Source organism: Rhinolophus sinicus, linkage group LG15 (genome assembly GCF_036562045.2).
Source record: "Rhinolophus sinicus isolate RSC01 linkage group LG15, ASM3656204v1, whole genome shotgun sequence".
Taxonomy (NCBI): Eukaryota; Metazoa; Chordata; class Mammalia; order Chiroptera; family Rhinolophidae; genus Rhinolophus; species Rhinolophus sinicus.
The window spans coordinates 16,701,046-16,724,900 of NC_133764.1; the positions used below are offsets into that span (position 1 = coordinate 16,701,046).

The window sequence follows — 23,855 nt, forward strand, 5'->3', positions numbered from 1 at the left end:
AATGTTGTGTAAAACGTCTTGCATTTGGACACTTATGATTTGTGCAGTCATGATTTGTATACCTAAACTTGTGTGGGTTCATTTTGAATAAAAAAGAGTACTTTAAAAAAAATACAAAAACAAAACAAAAACAAACTCACCACTGCTTCTAGTCAAGATGGCAGAATAGGTAAACACTGTGCTTGCCTCCTCCCACGACCACATCAAAATTACACCTAAACTACAGAACAACCATCAGTAAGAATCACCTCAACTCTCACTAAACAGAAGTCCTATAACTAAGGATAATACAGAAGAAGCCATATCGACACTGGTAGGAGGAGCAAAAACATATGGGTTAGTCCCACACCCACATGTGGAGGTTAAAAATCAGGAGGTAAAAATCAGCTGTGGAGGACCCCAGTGGAGTGAGGACTCCCAGCTCCACACCAGGCTCTCCCCAACCCAGTGTTTCAGAGCCAGGAAGAGAAGTCCCTATAAGTTCTGGCTGTGAAAACCAGCAGAGATCATGGCTGAGAGAGATGAAGGGCTGCTGGCATCCCAAGTGTTCCTCTTAAAGGGCCCGAGTACTGACTCACTGACAAACTCACTCTCTCTGAGCTTCAGTGTTGGGACAGGAGCTTGAAAGACACCAAGGACATACAGGGAGGAACTGGATTCAGGGTGAGGGCTGGAGGGGCAGCTTTCTCCTAAACAAAAGTGCTGGCAGAAGCCACCATTCCTTTGTTGAGCTCTTCTCTCTATCCAGCCTGCACACACAGGTGAGTGCTATATTTGAATCTCCATAAGCATAGCTAACTCCATTCGCCCCATCCTGGTGATTCCTTGATACTCTTCCCCATCCACCTTGCAGGACCCCCCACCCCCAAGCCACTTCCAGTGGCTTTTCCATACAAACATTCTGTCTTGGCTCATGCTGCAGACTTTCCTGAAATCTCTCAAGGGTTCACAAACCCCACAGAGCAGCATCTGGAATCAACATGCCCTGTACCTCTTGCTACACAGCCCCAAGCCCAACATTTGCAAAAGCCCACCTCAGTTGGCAGCTTAGCCTCTCCCAGACACCTCCAAACCCAGCACAAGTGGCAACCACCTGCATATCACTTTGTATCTCATACCAAGTTGCCCCAGGCAGGGCACAGGCAGTGGCTGACCTTGGCCTGCACCAGAGCCCTTCCCAAAAAGCCCCAGGACCAACATGCCTGGTAGCCAGCTTTAGACCACATCAGAGTACCACCCAACCACCTCCACAAATGACACCAGAGCCCTGCTAAAGCAAATCCTGCTTCATAGGGCCAGCATCTGCATACAGCTCCCACTCTAGTCACAGCCAATCCTTACAGCCAATCAACTAATCAACCTGAGGGACAATTCCTCCTGTTGATATGCCAACAGCATCAAGGCTAGACTACAATAGGAGGGCACACACAACCCACACAAGGCACACACCTGGAACACCTGGCTTAGGGGACCAAGGACACTGTGCCACTGGGCCCCACAGGACACTTACTATATAAAGCCACTCTACCAGGACCAGAGACGTAACAGCTCTACATAAAAACAAACACAGGGCAGGCAGCCAAATTGAGGAGAAAAAGAAACATGTCCCAAATGAAAGAACAGAACAAAACTCCAGAAAAAGAACTAAACAAAATGGAGACAAGCAATTTACCAAATGTTGAGTTCAAAACATTGGTTATAAGATGTCCAATGATCTCAGTAAGAACTTCAACAAAGAGATAGGAAATATAAAAATGGAGATAGAAAATATAAAAAAGAACCAGTCAGAAATGAAGAATACAATAAGTGAAATGCAGAATACATTAGAGGGAATCAACAGATTAGATGAAGCAGAGGACTGAATCAGTGATTTGGAAGATAAAGTAGCAGGAAACACCTAATCAGAACAGCAAAGAGAAAAAAGAACCCAAGCAAGTGAGTGTTGCCACACAGCAGCCTACCTGTCTGTCCCCTCGTACCTGCCCCTAAAGAAAGGAAAGTTTTTAAGATGGATCCTTTCATGGACTTTGCTTCACCTTTATGCTTACACCTTACATCTCCCTGTTTGGCCCCAAAGAATGGCTGGTTAGTCAATGACGGGTAAGATTCCTCAAGGAAGGAACAACTTAAACCAGTCACAGTCACATTGGGGCCATCTAGAGAACTCACGGGCTTAATAGAGGTGGGCACAGATCCCCATCTTCCCCTGGCTAAGGAAAGCTTCTGCCTCTGTGGCTACATTCCTTCCCACATCCTGCTTGGGAAGAGATTCAATGGTGTGATAACATCAGCTCTCCGTCTATTCATATGTATAAAGTTTTTGTCCCTTGGGGAGGTACATACATCCTGAGACTTACGGTTCTGGCTGTCTGCAGGCAAGGGTGATTGGTTTGAATCAGTTTCCTAGTATAATGTGTGAGATTCACAGATCTTGAGATTAACAAACTTTACTTCCTCATTTGTTAATCAATAAAAGTTATGCGTTGGTCCGATTCGGGCCTCAGTCCTTTGATGCTTGAGTCCCTTGGCCCCACTTGCACTCTATTCTTGGCTACTGAATTTCTTAACCCTGCTCCGCCCTCCTCGCTTCCCACAACTTTTGTCATGCTGGACGCAACAAACGAGGATAGTTTAAGGGACTATGGGACAACATTAAGCATGCCAACATTCACATGAGGGGGTACAAGGAGAAGAGAGAAGGCAAGGAATTGAAAACCTATTTGAGGAAATAATGATGGAAAACTTCCCTAACTTGGTAAAGGAAATAGATATACAAGCCCAGGAAGTGCCGAGAGTCCCAAACAAGATGAACCCAAAGAGGCCAACACCAAGACACATCATAATTAAAATGCCAAAGGTTTAAGACAAAGAGGGAATCTTAAAAGCAGCAAGAGAAAAGCTGTTAGTTACCTACAAGGGAGCTCCCATAAGACTATCAGCTGATTTCTCAAAAGAAGCTTTGCAGGCCAGAAGGGATTGGCAAAAAATAATCAAAATAATGAAAACTAAGGACCTACAACCAAAATTACCCAGCAAAGCTATCATTTAGAATCAAAGGACGTATAAAGAGCTTCCCAGAAAGGAAAAAGCTAAAGGAGTTCATCACCACCAAACTAGTATTACAAGAAATGTTAAAGGGAATTCTTCAAGAAGAAAAAGATTTAAAATATGAATAATAAAACGGCAATAACTACGTATCCATCAACAATTACTTTAAATGTAAATGGATTAAATGCTCCAATCAAAAGACAGAGTGTGGCTGAATAGATAAGAAAACAAGACCCATGCATATGCTGTCTATAGGAGACTTATTTCAAATCGAAAGACACACACAGAGACGGAAAGTAAAGGGATGGAAAAAGATATTTCATGTAATATCTTTCATGTAAATGGCAACAAACAAACACAAAGTTGGGGTAGCAATACTTACAATAAACAAAATAGACTTTAAAACAAAGCCTATAACAATAGACAAAGAAGGACTCAGTAATTCCACTTCTGGGTGTTTATCTAAAAAAACCCAAAACACTAATTTGAAAACACATATGCATCCATATGTTCATTACAGCATTATTTACAATAGCCAAGATATGGAAGCAACCAACCTAAGTGTCCATCAATAGATGAATGGATAAAGAATTAGTACATATTTACAATGGAATATTACTCAGCCATAAAAATAATGAAATCTTGCCATCTGCAACAACATGAATGGACCTAGAGGGTATTATGCTAAATGGAATAAGTCAGGCAGAGAAAGACAAATACCATATGATTTCACTTACATGTGGAATCTAAAAAACAAAATAAGCAAACAAAATAGAAACAAACTCATAGATACAGAGAACATTTTGATGGTTGCCATATGGGAGTGGTGTTGGAGGGTGGGTGGAAAAAGGGGAAGGGATTCAGAAATACAAATAGGTAGTTACAAAACAGTCATGGAGATGTAAAGTATAGCATAGGGAATATAGTCAATAATATTGTAATAACTATGTATGGGGTCAGATGGGTACTAGATTTATCAGGGTGATCACTTTGTAAGTTATATAAATGTCTAATCACTCTGTTGTACACCTGAAACTAATATAATATCATATATCAACTGTAATTGAAAATAAAAAAATATTTTTAAAAAACTCACCAGTTTACACTTATCCCAATTTTCCAAGTCACTTGATAATTCCAACTCTGGATGAAAGAACAAGATAACCCCTGTCAGGATGTCATGTATTAGTTTTGCATTAGCTTCCAACTCCTGGGACTGGCTGTCTGGTGGAGATTTGGGTTCTGCTAGAGGATCATAATCATAGAGCAACAGTGATACAAAGTTCATGGAGGTCAGCAGTCGGATGCTTTCCTGCAGCTCCTGCAGCATGATTCGGAAGAAGAGTGCTCCTGCCCGCTGGATTTCTCCTCCATATTCAATCTCTGGGATAACAGAATGACACCCCACATGGTTGTTCAGCACATACATTACTTTTTAATAGGATTCTGAGCATAATACAGTAAACTTTTTTTTTTTTTCAGGAAAAAGAAGACCATATCCTATAGTTTTAAACAATCTTAGTTTCTCTAGTCATGAAATCAAAAGGCTGAAATGAAATTACACCTGGTGAAGCTCACAGGGGGAGGCTTTGAGAAAAGGTGAAAACTCGTGTTTTGGAGTTAGACCTTAGTCTGAATATCTACTCTCCTCCTTGTTAGTTCTGTTGTCTCTCTAAACCTCCTTTCCCTTTTCTGTGAGAATGGGGCTGATCCCTACACGCCTGGTGAGCTGTGTGAATTAAATGAGATGATATGAGTATACGTAAACGTGCTTAGTCTCAGGCCATACACGTAGTGGACACTCAAAAGACATGAATTTTCTTCTTATCCCACCTTATATAATGGCTAGAAAACTTTGAGCTTAATCACACATGTGTTAATTCTTCTAATTCTATTCACTTCATTCTAGGTAGCCAAAGGTTTCCATGCTTTCTTCCCTCTCTTCTGCCCAAAATGGTTTTGTGCTAAGAGTAGCCTAGTGAGTGTGGAATCACAAGGACGAAGGTCTGGTTTTGGTTCTGCCCCCAGCTTGCTATTGGACCTTTACGTTGATGGGCTTTAGCTTCTTTATCTGTAAAATGAGCTGTTCGATGAGTTGATGCTAGAGGAATTATTATGTGGTTTTCTCCACAGACAGAGGTCAAAACAACTTCTGAAATCTCCGTATACTTAAATAAGTGGAGAGACCACCCAAATTGCAGTACAAATCCAGCCTTCACCACTTGTTAACTGTGTGATTTGGTGTAAGTTGTTTTGTTTCTCGGAACTTTACTTTCCTCACCTAGAAAATGAGGCCTCATCATTAACCTCATAGAGTTATGGTAAAGACTAACTGAAATAACATATTTAATGTGATTGATACATATGGGGCATTTAATAAATGAAAGTTCTGTATTGAGTTTAGGAGTCTTTCTAGTTTTAAAACCATGTGATTCTAGCCACACACACACACACACAAATGTGATTCCTTACCCTTTACTCTGATTTATAGGCCATACTCATCAGCCCAAGATTGCATGAGGGAATACCTTTCATGTGGGAAATCTGTATTTTGCAACAACTCATTTTAGAAAATGCATCCTTCATTGCATTGTCTGTGATTTCCCCTCAAACTTATTAAATCCATAACTGCAGACTGTCGCCATATTCACAATACCTAAGACACGGGTTTTCTTTATTTCTTCAGATAATTCGCCCAGTATTTCATAGCAGGCAGCTTGGATCACCTTCATCATTTTCTGTAGATCTTTAAATTCTCGATACAACAACATCCTACTCCCGCCAATGTTGAAATCGAGAGCTCCCAAAGCCTCTCCTGTTCTCTCACGAAGTGGAATTACCATGTGGTTTTCTCCACGGACAGAGGCCAAAACAACTTCGGAACTGTCCGTACACTTAAAGAGGAAATCTCTGGAACCAAAATCAAATAAGCATAAGGATATAAAACATCAGCCTGTTTATACCCAAACATATTGAATCACTCTTCTTTGTGCCTGCAGCACTCCACCCCACGAGCTCTTGTAGCTGTTTCGTCTGCCTGGGTCACTCCACCCACTGATTTCACAGAGCTCCTGCCTCAGCTCACTCACTCAGCTCCTCAGAGAGAAGCCTTCCCTGACCACACAATCTAAAGTAGCAGCAACCCAAGTCATGTCCCATCACGATATTGTGCTTTATTGTCTTCACTATCCTTATACTTATCTAAAGGAATTCGTTTTGTTTGTTTACATGTTGTCCAGTAAGTTCTGGTTGAATGTCTGAAGGAACCATGAGTGTGTTAGGGTCTCTAGAAGTAGCACCTGAGACAGGGATGCTTATGCAATGATTTATTGAGGGAATGCTCTCAGGAGAAACCTGTAAGGGACTGAGACAAACAGGATAGGGAAGAGGGAAAAGCTTCGTTCGCATGTCATTTCAGGTGAAGTCTCTCTCAGCCTGATCCCAAGGGGAGCTCTGGATGGCAGACTGTAGCAAAATCTGCTCCACCTTGAGGCAAGGAAGAGTTCTTTTGTCAGTCATTGCTCTAAATTGCTCTGGGTATGCGTGGTGAGGATGTTTACATAACTCAGGCACCTCATGGTGAGGTGTTCCCATCTCTCAAGGGCACTCCTCCAGGGAAAGCGACAGTGTGAGTAATGATGCATGATGATAAAATTTCCAGGCATAATGATAAAGCTCACTGGTCAACGGGGTTCCTCAAAATGCACCCGCTCTAAGTTACACACAGAAATCCAAGGTTATGAGTCTGAGTGTTACAAGGACTCCCATAAAACTCTTGACCAGCACAGGAATAACTATGTGGAAAAGAACTTAAAACTGAATGAACATTCCAGTATGAGGCCAAACTAAAATTTAACATAGGTACTTAAATATCAAATTAGCCTACAGTCTGAGATAGGTTATTGCCTACTCAACTACACTGCCCCCCCCCCCCGAAGCAGTCGCCCCTTTTGCAACAGGCGTGCTTTCAGTTAAGATCTGTTTTGCAGATCTTTTAAGTGTTCCTTGCATTCCACAAGTGAGAGGCATTCAAAGTAACCTAGAACTGGGGACTCTAAATTAAAGACAACATTCTCTGACTCCTCCCTATTTTATCCAGTCTGCCCTCTTTGCATAAAATATACTTGTTCACAAGCTAGCTAACCTTAAGGCGTGGAGCTCTGATAAGGGATGTGGATGTATTTGTCATAATCGTGGTGTGGTTTTGTTGAATTCCATGTTTACAAGAAAAATCATAGATAATAAAACACTTGAAAATATGCATTTTTAATATAACATACCAAAGAAATATGTTTTTAAAAGGTCTTGAGGGGAAAAGGAGTTTATATGACCCATGCAGACAGGAATTTTTCTCTAAAACCCAGTGAGAATGAGAGTGAGTGCATACTAATAGGAGGTGAAAGTTGTGTCTTCAGATCTATCACACAAGGAGGGGGTGTCTTTTGGCAGTAAAACAAAACAGACAGGAAGATGCCTCTCCCTTCAATAGATGATTTGGATAAAGAAGCTGTGGTCCATATACACAATGGAATACGACTCTGCCGTAAGAAAAGATGGATCTTGAGATTATTATGCTAAGCCAAATAGTCCGACAGAAAAGGTCGAGAACCATATGACTTCATTTATATGTGGGATATAAAACTGAAAGTGACAAAGGAACAAGACAAAGAAACAAATACTCATAGACACAGACAACAGTTTAGTGGTTACGAGAGGGTAAGAGTGGGGGAAGGTAGAAGAGGGTAAAAGAGGTCAAATATGTGGTGATGGAAGGAGAACTGACTCTGGGTGGTGAGCACACAATGTGATATTCATAGGTTGTACACTTGAAACCTATGTAATTTTACTTATCATTGTCACTCCAATAAATTTAATTAAAAAAAAAAAAAGATGCATCTCATACCTGAAGATGCATGTCTTCCTGAAGATGGTAGGGGGATTTTTGTGGATTTCTGTTAGACCCAGGGGCCCTGTAACCATCATATTGCGTAATATATAGTCTGAACCCTTGAAAAGAGGAAGAGATTTCATTACAGAAAATAATTAAATGTCATATTCTCATTAAAGCTTTTGGGAACAGATACATAGGGAAAATATTAGAAAAGTTTAGATGACCTCTAGCTTTCAGTATAGTGACATTTTATTTGTTCAGTACCATCAAATTGTAGAAGGAATGAGGTGTTCCACAAGAGAAAAATTTCAAAACACAAGATTCTTTTAAATGCACAAACTTATTTTTTATAACTGTGATAAAATAGAGTGTTTATATTATTTTACTGATATTAAAAGTGCATTGTAGGGCACTTGGAAAATATAGAAACGCCCCCCCCCTCGAATAAGGACAATAAAAAATATTCTTCAGTGAGGTCTTTGTGTTCATTACTTCACCAAAATTGTTCTTGTCAAGGATAGTAGTGACTCTCTCATTGTGAGATCCCTAACCCTCATCTTCCTCTACCTCTCGGCAGTGCTTCCTTCACTTGGCTTATGGGACACCATTCTCTCCTGGTTCTCTCATTCTCCTTGCTTCTTTTTTGTCTCCCTTACCTCTAAGAGGTTTTCAAACTGTAAGTCATAACCGACATATGGGTTATAAAAATATTTTAATGTCTTTTTAAACTGATATACAAAAATGCACATATCTAATGTCTACAATTTGATAAGTTAGGATTAATGAGTCTTGGTCCACAATTTTTTTTTTTGGTCGAGACTAGTTTGTTTATAAGAAAGTAATATTAACATATTCTGTAAAATACAGTAAACTGTAGGAAAGACAAATTCACTGGGGAGAAGCAAAAAGTCTTTTTTATGTTCTCTTTAAAAGAATTCTTTCATGAAAAGGGAAACCGTGATAATAGGATCCACAGGGCTACATGATGAATGGTGCTTGGAAGAACAACTGCTTTGTAATGTGAAACTTTCTCTTGCCTCTCTACACTCCATGACCTCAAGTGTTCTACCAAACTCCTTAGATGAAATGTTTTCACCAGCATACTTAGCAAACTGTAAAGATGATCCCACATTGGCAGTTGGGCTTCTAGTTTCTTTCCTAACTTATTTCTTCCATAGTTTGTTGTTTAGCGTTACGCCTAGTACCAGACTGATATGCTTTTTTAGAATCTCGGCGTGACTGTGTTTCTAGGTTTAAATCTTTAGCTAAAACCAAATAGTTTCTCTCCTGTTTTCCCCACAAAATTATGTAAATTGATAAATTCTGCTGCTAGACCAGAAGCATAATATAAAAAATAAAGGACTTACAATAATATAACTGAAAATAAGTTTCTCATTTACTTTTACTTAGACTAAGAAACTATAAATTCAGCAAGTATCTCAGCAATTATTAAGTAGTGAGATAACTCCTAGTTAAAATTTCCTGGGAAACCGTTTAGAGAGAGAGCAGCCATTATTTTTCCCTCCATTTTTTTTCTGCTACTGGCTTATTATTTTTTCCCCTTTACCTTTCCAATATCTATTCATTCTCACCTTTCTCATTACACATTATTTATCTTATGTATTTATCCTATTCTTTTTTCTCTTTTGACAAACTTTTTTTTTTTTTTTAAGAATGAAATAGGATAGAAAGTATCAGAAAATATCATGTGTAGTAAAAAGTAGGTATTATTTTGTTTTGGGAAACTTCCGGTGTGTGTGTGTGTGTGTGTTTGTAAGAGGTCAGGATATAAATGTTTTTCATACTATAAGGCAAGGTCAATAGAATTTTGAGCCACGGTGATTCCAAACACTTGAAATGTCTCTGGGCTCAGACCTCGGTTTTTTCTTTCTATCCTCATTCATTTCCTTGGTCATCCCACCCAGTCTCATGGTTTTTGTTTTGTTTTTGGTTATTTTGATAAAATATACATTCATAATATTATCATTTTAACCATTCATAAGTATATGATTCATAAAGTATATGAATGCATTAAATACATTCACAATGTTATAACCAAGTCTCATGGTATTAAATACCACTAATTCACTAGCCTCAATTTCTCCCCAGACACTAAGTTCATATATCCAACTGCCTCTGTAGCAATCTTCACTTAGATATATAACAAACATTTCAAATTACAGTTAAAATAATCTTGTTTGGGGAGGCCGGATGGCTCAGTTTGTTTGAGCGTGGGCTCTTAACAATCAAATTGCCGGTTCATTCCCCACATGGGCCAGTGAACTGCTCTGTGCCTTCCACAACTAGATTGAAGACAACGGCTTGAGCTTGGAGCTGAGCCCCCGGTGGGTGACCGATTGGCTAGTGGTTGGAGTGCGGTGCTTATAACACCAAGGTCGCTAGTTCGATTCTCACATGGTTCAGTGAGAAGCAACAGTTTGAGCTTAGAGCTGAGCTGCCAGACAGCTGGTTTGCTCAGTGGTTAGAGTGCGGTGCTCATAACACCAAGGTCACCTGTTCGAGTCCCACATGGGCCAGTGAGCTGCACCCTCCCCAATTAGATTGAAAACAAGGACTTGACTTGGAACTGAGCTGTGCCCCCCACACTAGATTGAAAAAAACAATGACTTCACATCCTGGAAAAACACACTGTTCCCCAATATTCCCCAATAATAATAATAATAAAATCTTTTTCAATTTAGTAGGTAAAAGTTATCTTTTATTTAACTTTGTATTTATTTCATTATGAGAACAATTGAAATTTTTTTCATATTTATTAACCATGTGCATGCATGAGATTTTTGTTTTTGTTTTTTTGTAGTGGACTTGTCCTTTGTTTATTTTTCTTTTGGATTTTAAAAAATCTCACTGATTTGTGTACAACAGTGTTAACCCTTTGTCAGGTATGTGGTAATTCCCTCCCAGTTTGTCAAAAGAAATTTATGTCTTCTTTAACTTTGGTACAAGAAAGTTTTACTTTTTTATGTGGTCAATGTATCAACCGTGCCTTAAGTGTTTCAGCTTTCATGTAGGTTTAGCCATCCTTGCCCAGAACACGATTGTAAATTCCCTGTCATCCTTGCCAGTTACTGTAAACTCCACATCCTGGCCAAGGGGGCATAGCTCAGGGTAGATCAAAAAGGGTTTTCTTTCTTGGGTTTTCCAAAGTGGAACAAGAAGAAAAGATTCTTTTCTAGTTACTAAGCATCTGGCTTGCCTTGTGGAGAAAGCCCATCTTTAGCCAGAAGGACAAAGCCAAAGTGCAGAAGGAAGCAAACATGAGAACGGGGTGGGGAGAGAAAGAACATGAGAGAGCCCTGAAGGTATCAAATCCCTGGATCCGGTCATCCTAGAAGCCAGCTTGACTCCTGCCTTTTCTTCATTTTGGTCACATGAACCAATTAATTCCCCCTTTGGACTGAGGCCATTTGAGATGGAATTCTGCCACTCACAACCAAGGATCTTGAGTTGGGGTCATGGGAAATATGTCCCTAGTTAACCTAATAGCTAACTAAATATGGTTTTAAAATATCAGCGAGACAATAACATTTAGGAACTCTGTTACCCTGGGAAAGTCTAACACTGCCCAGCCTCGCCTACCTTCTCTGGACTAGGCTCAATGAAGGACGTAGTAATGGTGCTAATGCCTGGAGCGACGTCATAGAGCCAGCTGATGCCAGTGATCACAACGTGCAGGATGTGCTCCCTGCTGTGGACATAGTGATAGGCGGTGCTAAAGGCATTGGCAACACCCTGTAGAGACGGAAAATTTTAATTGCCTTTTCTTTTTAAAAAGAGTAAAATAATTAGCAGTGCGTCAGTTGGATTATGTTTTTCATTAATGATAATCTACTTCCTACAAATGACTCATCAGTTCTCAAAAGGCAGTGTTCCAGCTTCTATTATGGAAAAAGGGACCATCAAGAACTCAAAGGTGTATGGAGAGATCTACCATAAGATCCCCATCAGTTATGTTTCCTGATAATCATCCGGTAAAATTTATGGTATATACAACTATTGAATCATGTCAGCAGAACAAGATAAACTTTGAAATGAGAAAAAATGCTTCAAAGCCAAGAACTAAGGCCAGCGTTGGGCAGATGAGTAGGAGCTGCCCTGATCTGATGCAATATTAATGTCTACATCTTTACATGGCTACTGTCATCAGATCAGTACAGAATGCATTGGATTCCGAAACCTCAACACGCTAGATTACACAAGCTTCTTACAGGCATAAAGAAAGCCTGTACCATAGAGAAGGAGTGGGAAGTCCTTGGAACTCATCTTGTTTGTCTTGTCAAAAAACTGTAGGAACCACAAATTCTTCAAAAATATATACATTTTATATTAGGACCCAAGGCATCTAAGGGTAACGCAGGAGACTTTACCTCCAAGGGCTAGAGAATAAACTTATAATTCATTTTTGACATGTTCTCTAACAAGGCTATATATAGAGCACCTACTGATAACTCCATACTCCTCCGTTTTGCTTCTTAATATCTTCACGTCATTCTTATTGTAGATGAGAATGAAACTTATTAAAAAGATGTCCCCAGAAAAATATTCTACCACTTTCCACAGTTATACATCCAGTAAGTGAGAAGAGAGATTTTAAAATAATGGTAAATAAATATCAAGAGCCAGGGGCTTACAGGGGAACAAATAATAAAAGCATAGCAAGTTCCTCATTGCTGCTACATCCCAGTCCTTTGCCTCCGTAGGGGCTTTCAATCTTCCTTCACTGCAATTTCTATTCACAAAATTAAATTTAAATGTTTATAGCCATAATCCAGTTATTTTATAGTTTTAAAAGCGCCTATCCTTTTTGTGATCTAATTTGAAAACGTGAATACTCAAGAAACATTTAAGCTTTTTCCTTCATTCTTCATCCTCAAAAGTTGTAACACTGATATCAAGAGTTATGGGAATGCATATCATATTTGGCACTATTTGTGGAAAGAGCAAAGGATTTCTAGGTATGACTTCAATAAAACATCAATATGTCCTTTCTAAAAGTTCATTCTATGTGTATGTGGTTCTTAGTGGTCTAATAGTTGGATTTCAGTTCTACAGCATACAAATTATGTTTCTGTGATTAATGCAATGAGACACTTATTAACAATCTTCTCCAAGATTTTGAGGCATAATGTGCAACTGAGGCTGAGAGTTCTTCCATGTGTAATGGGGAAACCTCTCCAAAGACTGACATGTACACACAGGGAACTGGAATCAGTATGATGACACTATCTACATACATAGCTCTACCTTCATCTGGTTTCAGGTTTTGCTTTTTAAAAAAATATAGAAGGAGAGGCCATCCTACCATTGCTATTGAAGAATTCTTCTATGATTTACCTGATAGAATCTGATCTCATGAGGTAAGAAGATGTTTATTTTATGGGGATCTCTTAGCGTGTCAACAGCCATGACCCCAAAGATCCTCATATGTGCATCCTGAAGAGGCAGAGCCAGGAATGATCCATTTTGATCAGTCTTCTGGTGGGAATCGTTCCAGAAGAAAATGTTCCCATGATGTTGAACTTGGGGGACGTGTATTGGCGTCCCTTCATCCACTACTGTAAAACTGAGGCATAGGAATAGGGAGATGAGAGAAAGGCACAGGAGGGGCTTTAGATTAAACCATGCAGGAAACGAAATCAATTCTCCATTCATAATCATTGGCATTATATGTCAGAGAAGTGGACTCAAAAAATTACCAGTTTGACTTGAGAAAAAGATTTAGAAAACAAGCTTAGACCATAACTGAGAAAACGGGATGCAGGAGACATAACTTATAGAGCAGGCTAAAATAATTGAGCTGGTCTTGTGAAGCAGAGTTCTTGCATGGCAAATCAATGCATAAGGTGAGCTGTAGAAATGATCAGGTGAAATCATCTAAGACTGGAAATCCATCACCTCCCACTGTAGAGGCATTAGTGGCCTGAGGCAATTTCTCGTGTGGGCAGCTAACTAGGAGTTCAATGCTAGCTTACTTCAGAAAGGGAATTATTATTTTTAGAAGGGTGAAACCAACCTTTTCAAGAAATTCTCACCTGATTCCCTTCATGTCTCTGTAGAGCACTTTGTTCAGTACAAATGGAGCATCATCTAAAGTACAAGCTACGTTCCTCAATAGAACATTCCCTCTCTCAGGCAGTAGTAGATTTTCTTCTAAGAGGGAAATGTGAGCACTGATCTTCTTATGTCCATGGGCTTGAGCGTCCTATGACAAAATGTTTCTCACCACGTATTTGCCAATAGCTATTCTCTTAATCACGTCTCCCTTGATTAACCAGTTTGTGCATCTGACCCCAATAATTTCATTTTCATGGATAAATGATGCAGATATTACCGTTCATGGGCAGTGAGGAAAAGGCTGACACCACAGCTGTTCCCCAAACTTGAGTTATAGTGAGTGGAATGGATTTATTTTATACCGACTAGACTGGTTTACTAAAAAAATAAAAATAAATAAAAATCTCTCAAAATCTACCCAGATTTAGAGGTTTAAAACATGTATCCTTTTGAACTGTAATCATATTATCTGAGCTTCAGTTAAAAGTTTTTTTGAGAGGTGGAACAAGAAACTGGCTTTATTTCACTCATAGTTCTTAACCACCTACTATGATATGAATGCAGAAAAAAATGCTCTCAAGGGTATTCTTAACATAGTTTAGCTATGACTTTTGATTTATGTCATTTTAGGAAAGGATTTCTTGGGGCCCCAGATTGCAGACTTGCTATTTCTAATAGAAATAACTGAAAATTCCCTGTACCTAAAATATTATGTTATTAAGAATATTATGTGTTTACACATGTACTGAACATGCCCATAAACTGGGGAACATGAGAGAGACTTTCCTTGATATTTGTCTCCTCCTTTTATATATTTGGGTTTGCTTTTCATGCCTTTTTTTCTTCTGCCTTTATTCCTCTTTTTACTCTAAAAGATCTACAGAGAAACTAAGAAAAATGTGGTGAGATTTCTCTTGCGGCACTGCAGCTCTCTGAAGCAAGCTGAAGTAATAACTTCTTTTTCTTGATTGGTCTCCAGTTCCTCATCACATCATTTCAAACTACATTGGAAACTTGAGCCATTCAGATGATTGCAATAGCCAAGTGTTGTTACTTAGCTGAGCTGAACGACACAATTTCCCTGGGTCAGTGGAATCTGTGGTATATGAGGTATGATTGTAAAATACGGTGAATGTTTAAATTTAAAATACATGTATTACAGTAAAAGACACATTGTCATTAATTTCCCTCAAAATACTCCCCCTCACTTTGAATACACTTATCCCATCATTCTTGCCACTTTCTGAAGCAGTTCTGGAAGTTTTCTTTCTTGAGCGTCTTTACTTCATCCTCCATCATGACAACGCTCTGTGTCACACGTCACTTCTGGTACATGGCAATTTCTGTCAGATAAAAACATTACGGTGTGTCCTCATCCACCTTATTCAGCGGATCTGGCACCATGCGACTTCTGGCTCATCCTCAAAGCCAAAATGACCATGAAAGTTCAACATTTTGAATCAGTTCAGGGCATCGAGGCAGCCACGACAATGCAACTAAAGACATTCACGAAAGAGGACTTCCAGAACTGCTTCAGAAAGTGGCAAGAAGATGGGGTAAGTGCGTTCGAAGGGAGAGAGAGTATTTTGAGGGGTGTTAATGGCAATGTGTCTTTCACTGTAATACATTTTTTAAAATTTAAACATTCACCATATGTTTTGATCACACCTCGTATATGGAAAATCGCCATGCTGTTTCTGTCTGGGAGCAGCAGCAAGCTGGGAGTCTCTGAGGGGCTGCCAAAGCTGTGGGCAGTGGCCCATCGGAGTCATGTGTTTTAAGTGTCAGGATTCTATAATAGTCTCAGTTTGTCTCTAGGCAGTGCTAGGAAATATCGTGTGATGTTGAATTCTACTTTATAATGACTTTATAATTTAAATGCTTTCTTTTTAAACTGATTCCCAAAACCTCATGCAAGGGAAATGGAGCTTGAACTGCTTGCACACCTCCCTACTGGTATTTTTCAATATCAGTCTATTGTCTGTTCTAGGCTTATTTGACCCTCAGGACAAACGAAATTAGAAATCCCAAGACATAATTCTGTCTTCTATACCTTTCCTCTCTGCTTCTACCTTGCCAACCTGCAATCACTCCAGTTGCATCTCTCCTAGGCTTTGGGTCATTATAATGTATTGGAATGAATAAATCATCTACAGCAGTACCCAGCGAATTTTAAGAGAATTTAGCGTGCTCCTCTCGCTTGCGACCATTGAATGAGGAAACTTTTCCCTGTTAGATATCATTTTAGGAAATGCACCTGTGTGAGGGCCTTAAAGGTCTCAGTGTACACTGGCTCCAGGGACACACCACTTGTCTCCGCAGCCCATTGAATTTGGTGCAGCCACTTCCGTCTGGCACGATTCCTCAGATCCTCTATATGGCTCCTTTCCAAAGCCGTTGTCAGAAACTCCACAACACTTTCCAGAACATGATCTTCATTGCCCCTGAGTTCAGATACAACCAATTCTATGTATTTCTGAAATTGTTTGGAAGACAACCTCACTTCATGACCAGGGTGTGGCTTTGGCAACTGGATGTGCAGTTTAGCTAAAAGACATAAACACAAAACCAAGAACTAACCAAAGGCTCATTTGTCTGCAGGGGGAAATTTTCATTCACCTTTTACAGCAAACTGAAGCCCCTGACAACTTCCCCTCCCTGGAAACCAGGTATCAAAGCCATCTCTAAGCCCAAAGGAACATCTTACAGTGACTTCTTATGCTAGACTCCCATGTCATCTTCTCTGTTTTCGTTTTGTTTTGTTTTTTTTAATTCTACCACTTTGGTGAAAACACAAGGGTCAACTTTGATCCCTCCCTACTTTTTACCTTCCATATCCAAGTCACTTAATTCTATCCTGTTATTCTTTGACAAGGTATCTCGTGGCCATTCCTCTGCATTCCTACATCCATAATCCCAAACTAGTATTAATCACTTTATAATTGAATTACCAATAGTAAGGCTCAATACGTATAAATTTATAAAATTAAAACACAATTTGCGTTATGCAATTCCCTGGTTCAAAGTATATTTGGATCCAGTCAATTTTCCAATAATATTTGCTCATAATACCATGTAGGAATGATTTGCTTCAACATCCCCATCTACTCATGGTCTTTGACCAAGCCTTGCATATTTCTGCATCCACATCTTTCTTTTATGTTTTTATAATACAGTCATGAATCTACTACCAGACCTGAACATGACCAATAACTTACATCTTCCTCTATGTCCCTGCTGTTGTTAAACCCCCTGCGTCCCTACACCCCTTCCCAATATCCTGAAATTTTGCTTTTGCTTTATCTTTCCCTTCCTTTACTTTCTCAATCGTGTTATAGTGTGTGTGTGTGTGTGTGTGTGTGTGTGTGTGTGTGTGTGCTTCTAAACAATATGTGGTTTAGTTTTTTGTGTTTTTAGGCTTTAGAAGAAGGACATCATACTATATGTAGTTTTCTTGGACTTGCTTTTTTATTCAACACTATGCTACCATTTCCATCCATGTTGTCCCTGGGGCTGTGACTTACTCATTTTCACTACTATGTATCATTCTGTAAGTATCCCACCACTGATTTATTTATCCTTCTGTCAGGGGGCATGTAGGCTGTCGCCAGTATTTTGCTCTTGTGAACAGTGCTATGAGCATTTTTGTACATGTCTCCTGGTGCACATGTGTCAGTTTCTCTGACATTTATTATAAATTAATAAGTCATAGAATATGTGCCTTTCCCCTTTAAAGTCCAAAATCTCTCCTTCCTCAAGAAGGCTTCCACGGTGATTTCTCCTTCCCCTTAAAGACAATGGCATCCATTCTATGCCATTTCTTTGACAATTAACAAATATGGCCTGGTACTTTTAGTCGTCTTGTATGAAAGCATCTCATTTCTGAAGACAGACTTTTGTTGATTTTTGCTCCTTAGCATCCACTTATCTTTCTCCAGGTACTTGAATGCCAAATTTTGCTTTGGGGAAATTCCCACCTCAGTTCACCTGTTTGAGAGGGTTTCCACTTGTGGTTCTAGAAATGAAGCATGCATCTCAGGCCTACACCCATCAGAACATTCTAGTCTCTTAGTCAGAGTGGTTGGTTTAGTCCAGGCTAATGGCAGACTCTTTGGCTGAACGATTAGGAAAAGGACGTTTTCCTTCTCATTCTCACTGGACTTGAGTAAACCTGTGAGTATGTGAGACTGGACCTCGTCACAACGAGAAACGCTGTATGAAAATGGAGTCAACACACAGAAGACAGCAGGGCCAGACACCTGTTCTAATGTCAATATTTGAACCCCCAAATCTATTTTTTATACATAGAAAAAGTACACTAAATTAACAATAAGGTTAAAATAACAATAAAGAGTATAGTAGAGTAAATACATAAACCAGTAATAGAGCCATTTATTATCATTATCACATATTACGTATTGCACATAATTGCATGTGTTATAATTTTATCCAACTGGCAGCGCAGTAGGTTTGTTTCCACCAGCATCACCACACACAGGTGAGTAATGCATTGTGCTACAGTGTTGCCACAACTATGACATCGCTGGGAGAGAGTAATTTTTCAGCTCCATTATAATCTTATGGGAACCTCATCGTATATGCAGTTTGTCATCGACTCAAATGTCATCATGAGGTGCATGACTGTAAATACGTTTAGGATAATAGAGCAAGATATATGGGAGCTACAGAAAAGGGAGAAAACTAGAGTGAACCCTGTGCTATTGGATTGGACTTGGAGGTAGGGGTGTGAACTCATGGTTTCTAATTTTAATAGATATTTACGTAAATATGTACAGATGTAAATGTTTGTATACAAACACACATATTCCCTATGAGAAACAGGATCAGAGACCTAAGAGCGCTGAGTATGTGTAGAACCCAGATCTTGGCTTCTAAATACCATGTTCCACTAAAAGAAACCAGGGTTCCTTGGAGACATGAGTGACTCCAGGGTGGGAACAGGTCCCATGTTCTACATATGTTTATATGTGATATTTCTGCTCAAAAGATTAGGCTGTATTAGACAGGAATAAAAAGGGAAAATTACAAGTTAGAAGCTTCAAGTTTCCCCTTCCATGTAGTCAACTTCTATTTTGAAGACACCAGCAGAAACATCTCTAGAAATTTCTAATTCAGTGACTTTATCCTATTTAAATCCAGATTTTTAACCTTGGACACAGAGATGGATATAAAGGCTAGAGCAAAACAAAAAACAAATGAGTTGTTTGAAGATTTGCCAATCTATTATTTGCTAATGTTTGAATTTAAATTTGTCTTCCTTTTTAAGAAACTAAATCTGCCTTTCTTCTTCCATATGGCCATCAGTTCAGCAATCACCTTCTTAGTCCAGGTGGCTCCCAATATGTGTTCAGAGAGAGAGGCATTTTGTATAAGCCTACCCTTGGAGAGAATAATTTGTTCTACCCGCTTGCAGACATTTTCTTCTGGCAGCAGATTCTGCCTCCTCATTACTTTTCTCATTCTTCTGTGCTGGGCTGAACCCATTACATTTTATGCTTTCTACTTATCCCTACTGCTGTACTTTCATCATATATGTTGGAACATCTTTATAACAGCATGCTCAGGTTCCTTAAATTCTAGAATTCATCATGTCTAACTCCTTGATTTTACAAATGAAGACAAATGTATCTACGGACGTTCAGTAACTGGCCCTTGGTCATGTGACCATTTAGTGAAAGATCCAGTATTGGAACCCAGCTCTCCTGACCATAGTGTAGTGTTCTTTCCTCCATAGAACATAGTTCTGTGTTATGAAATTTGCCTGTGTTATAAGTGGAAACCACCTCATTATGCCTTTTGAAACTTCATTAAGTAAACTCTTTTTGGATATAATCTAAGAAAGTAGTGTAGTGTAATGCAAAGTTTGCAAATGATATAGTTAATAAAGAACACATGGCAATTGATAAACATAGGTATATTTGAAGATCAACCAATACAATGACTTTTGAAAGGGCTGAAGAACTTAACTAACCCGGATAATTATTTTCCTTGTGTACTATATGCTTTAGGAATTGGAAATCTGGTATGGCAAAGTCCTAACCAGAGAAATCCTTAAACTTAGTGCAGAGAAAAATCATTTATACTGGGATCTAATCCAAGGAAGGAGGGAATTTATTATACTGGAATAAGAATTTTAGTAGCTTTGGATTGGAAGTATTGATCAGAAGAGAAAAATATTATATAGGAGAAGAAAAAGTCATTAAGGAGAATGAGTAAAGTTAGTAAATTCAGAAGGAACTTGCAAGCCAGCCAGACTTGAGAAGTGAATGAGAACTTGTAGAGGCAGAGAGATAAAACAAAAAAAGAAAATAGGCAGAACTGTGGAATGGTTTGGATTATTAACCCCAAGATTGAAGGTAGCTAGGTACTTAGAAGGAAACTATGTAGAGTTAAGGTCTTGGACAAAGCTCTCTACAACATATTCCACTCCTGATTGCTCTGACATTTTCTACATTCCCACCATCAATGCACAAGGGTTCTAATTTCTCCACATCCTTGTTAACATCTGCTATTTTCTAGTTTTAAAAAAATTCCATTTATTTTAAATTAAATTTTTTGCATTTTTAAATGCCATGCTACATAAGCAACAAAAGCAAAACTAAATAAGTGGGGCAACATCAAACTAAAAATCATCTGCACAACAAAAGAAACAATCAACAAAATGAAAAGGCAACCTACAGAATGGGAGAAAATATTTGTAAATCATATATCTGATAATGGGTTAATAACCAAAATATATAAGGAACACATACAGCTCAATGGCAAAAAAAAATAATGATCTGATTAAAAATTGGGCAGAGGAACTGAACATTTATTCCAAAGAAGACATGCAAATGACCAAAAAGTGCATGAAAAGATGCTTAACATCACTAATCAAGAGGAAAATGCAAATCAAAACCATAATGAAATATCACCACACACCTGTTAGAATGGCTATCATCAAAAGACAAGAGATAACAAGTGTTGGTGAGGATGTTGAGAAAAGGGAACCCTTGTGCACTGTTGATGGAAATGTAAATTGGTATAGTCACTATGGAAAACAGTATGGAGGTTCCTCAAAAAATTAAAAATAGAACTGTCACATGATCCAGCAATTCCACTTCCAGGTATATGTCCAAAGGAAATGAAATCATTATCTCGAAGAGATATCTGCACCCCTATGTTCACTGCAGAATTATTCACAATAGCCAAAATATGGAAACAACCTGAGTGTCATCAACAGATGAATAAAGAAAATGTGGTATATGCAAGTATGTATGGGCAAACAATTTTCAATAAAGGAGCCAAAAACTTAAAATGGAGAAAAGAAAGCCTCTTCAATGGTACTGCGAAAACTGGAAAGCCATATGCAAAAGAATGAAACTAGACTGCTATTTGTCACCATACATAAAAATTAACCCCAAATGGATAAAAGACCTAAATATAAAACCTGAAACAATAACATACATAGAAGAAAACATAGGTACTAAATTCATGGACCTTGTTCTTAATGAGGATTTTATGAATTTTACCTCAAAGGTAAGGGAAGTAAAAGCAAAAATAAATGAATGGGACTATATCAAATTAGAAAGCTTCTCCACAGCAAACAAACAAACAAACAAGCCATCAACAAAAAAAGAGACAACCAACTGAATGGGAAAAGATACTTGAAACACCTCCAGTAAGGAGCTAATATCCAAACTATATAAAAAACTCATACAACTCAACAACAAAAACAAAGAAAACAGACACTTTCCCCAAGAAGACACACAAACAGCCAACAGATCTATGAAAAGATGCTCAACTTCACTAGCTATTAGGGAAATGCAAATCAAAACCACACTGAGATACTACCTCACACCTGTTAGAATGGTTATGATCAACAAGACAAGTAATAACAAGTGTGGGAGAGGTTGTGGAGAAAAATGAACTCTCAAACACTGCTGGTGGGACTGTAAACCGGTACAGCCACTACGGAAAACAATATTGAGGTTCCTCAAAAAATTAAGAATGGAATTACCATATTATATAATCCTACAATTCCTCTTCTGGGTATCTACCCCAAAAGTTTGAAAACATTTATTTGTAAATATATATGTACTCCTATGTTCATTGCAGGATTATTCACAGTGGCCAAGACATGGAAACAACGGAAGTGTCCTTCGATAGATGATTGGATAAAGATGTGGTACATATATACAATGAAATACTACTCAGCCATAAGAAAAGATGAAATACTGCCATTAGTGACAACATGGATGGATCTAGAGAATAACATGCTAAGCAAAATAAATCAGATGGCAAAAGTCAAGAATCGTATGATTTCACCCATATATGGGACATAAAACTGAAAGCAAAAAATGAACAAGACAAACAAGCAGACAAAAACTCATAGATAACAGTATAGTGGTCACTAGAGGGAAAGGAGCATGGGGGGTGGTAGAAAAGGGTAAAGGGGTCAAATATACAGTGATAAAAAGAGATTAGACTTTGGGTGGTGAAAATGCAATGTAATACAGATAATGTATTATAGAATTGTACACTTGAAACCTATAGAATTTTATTAACCAGTGTCACCCTAATAAATTTAATAAAATAAAAAATGGTAATTATGTGAGGTGATGGAAATATTAACTAACACTACTGTGGGAATAATTTCACAATATATAAGTGTGTGTGTGTGTGTGTGTGTGTACATGTTGTACACTTTAAACTTATAAAATGTTATATGTCAATTATATCTCAATAAAGCCAAAAAATGTATAACCATACTAGTAGGAGTGAAAGTGGTATTTCATGGATTTAGAATAATCAGTGTTTAACTGTATATATGCCATAGTACCGGGAAAGTTGAAGTTAAGATGTTACCACAACTTACTTAAGAAAATTCTTATATTTTTACCTTTCTTCATAGAGTCTTTTTCCATTCCTTCCTTGTATGCGTACAAGAGTTCATCAACTTCCTTCAGATCCAGGAAGCCTGAGCCATCACTGTCCCACTTCTGAAAAAGGGCTTCTAGGAGAAGTCCCCGTCGGATTCGGGAAGCATTTTGTCTAACCTAGGATGAAAATAGGATATTAAACCAAAGAAGACAATCTGTTCATTGTACTAGCAGGCAGCCTCCTATGTTCATTTCCCAGAAAGTACAGTACTTAAAAAAAAAAAAAGCTTTATTTTGAGACTAAGCATGATATTAATGGGAAAATGCAGCACTTAATTTTAATCTTCTAAATACCATTCTCTGTTTTACCTCTAGATTAAAAAAACAGGCATTCTCTGCATTGGATTAAAATGCATTAATTTAGGAAGAAGACTACACTCCTTAAGAATCTTTAATTCATTCCTTTCCGCTCCCTCGCTGGTTGTTCAGGAATGTGATAAACACATGGGGTGCTCTGCCTGGCTTTTTGGTGGGATGTGTTTTGTAGTGAAGAGGCAGGAATGGCAGTGTTCAAACAATGAAAGACTATTCAAAAATTCTTCTTTTTTTTCATGATTTATCAGTTTACATTTATTAGGATTACGGATACATTCCCATTTCTACCTTCCTACATTTATTTCTACATATCAAAAATTACTTTATATTTAACATTGACTTGACATTAATTACTTTGTAGATTTTGTTCTAGATTAATTATATCAATTAGATAGTAATTTAATATCTAGATAGTTTTAATTGCTAAATGACAGTGAACATATACCATTTGGTTAATTGCGGGGAGATGCAATTGAGGAGGCAAAAGGGATATCAACTCTGGAATTAGGTTGAAAAGACTCATAAGGCTGATGAGATTACTGAATATGCCTGGTGAATCTAATTTACATATTTCATACAAGAGC

General features: G+C 38.3%; 1 protein-coding gene across 1 annotated transcript in view; it reads right to left on the reverse strand.

Moving 5' to 3' along the window:
- EFCAB5 (EF-hand calcium binding domain 5) overlaps positions 1-23,855 on the reverse strand; it is an 81,161-nt gene that overhangs the window by 10,005 nt on the left and 47,301 nt on the right. Inside the window, exons 12-19 of the mRNA XM_074320420.1 lie at positions 22,917-23,073; positions 16,272-16,561; positions 13,993-14,162; positions 13,295-13,523; positions 11,540-11,692; positions 7,952-8,055; positions 5,705-5,958; positions 4,145-4,431 (exon numbers count right to left, since the gene is read on the reverse strand). Coding sequence (XP_074176521.1) covers positions 4,145-4,431; positions 5,705-5,958; positions 7,952-8,055; positions 11,540-11,692; positions 13,295-13,523; positions 13,993-14,162; positions 16,272-16,561; positions 22,917-23,073 — 1,644 coding nt within the window. The remainder of the gene's footprint in view (positions 1-4,144; positions 4,432-5,704; positions 5,959-7,951; positions 8,056-11,539; positions 11,693-13,294; positions 13,524-13,992; positions 14,163-16,271; positions 16,562-22,916; positions 23,074-23,855) is intronic.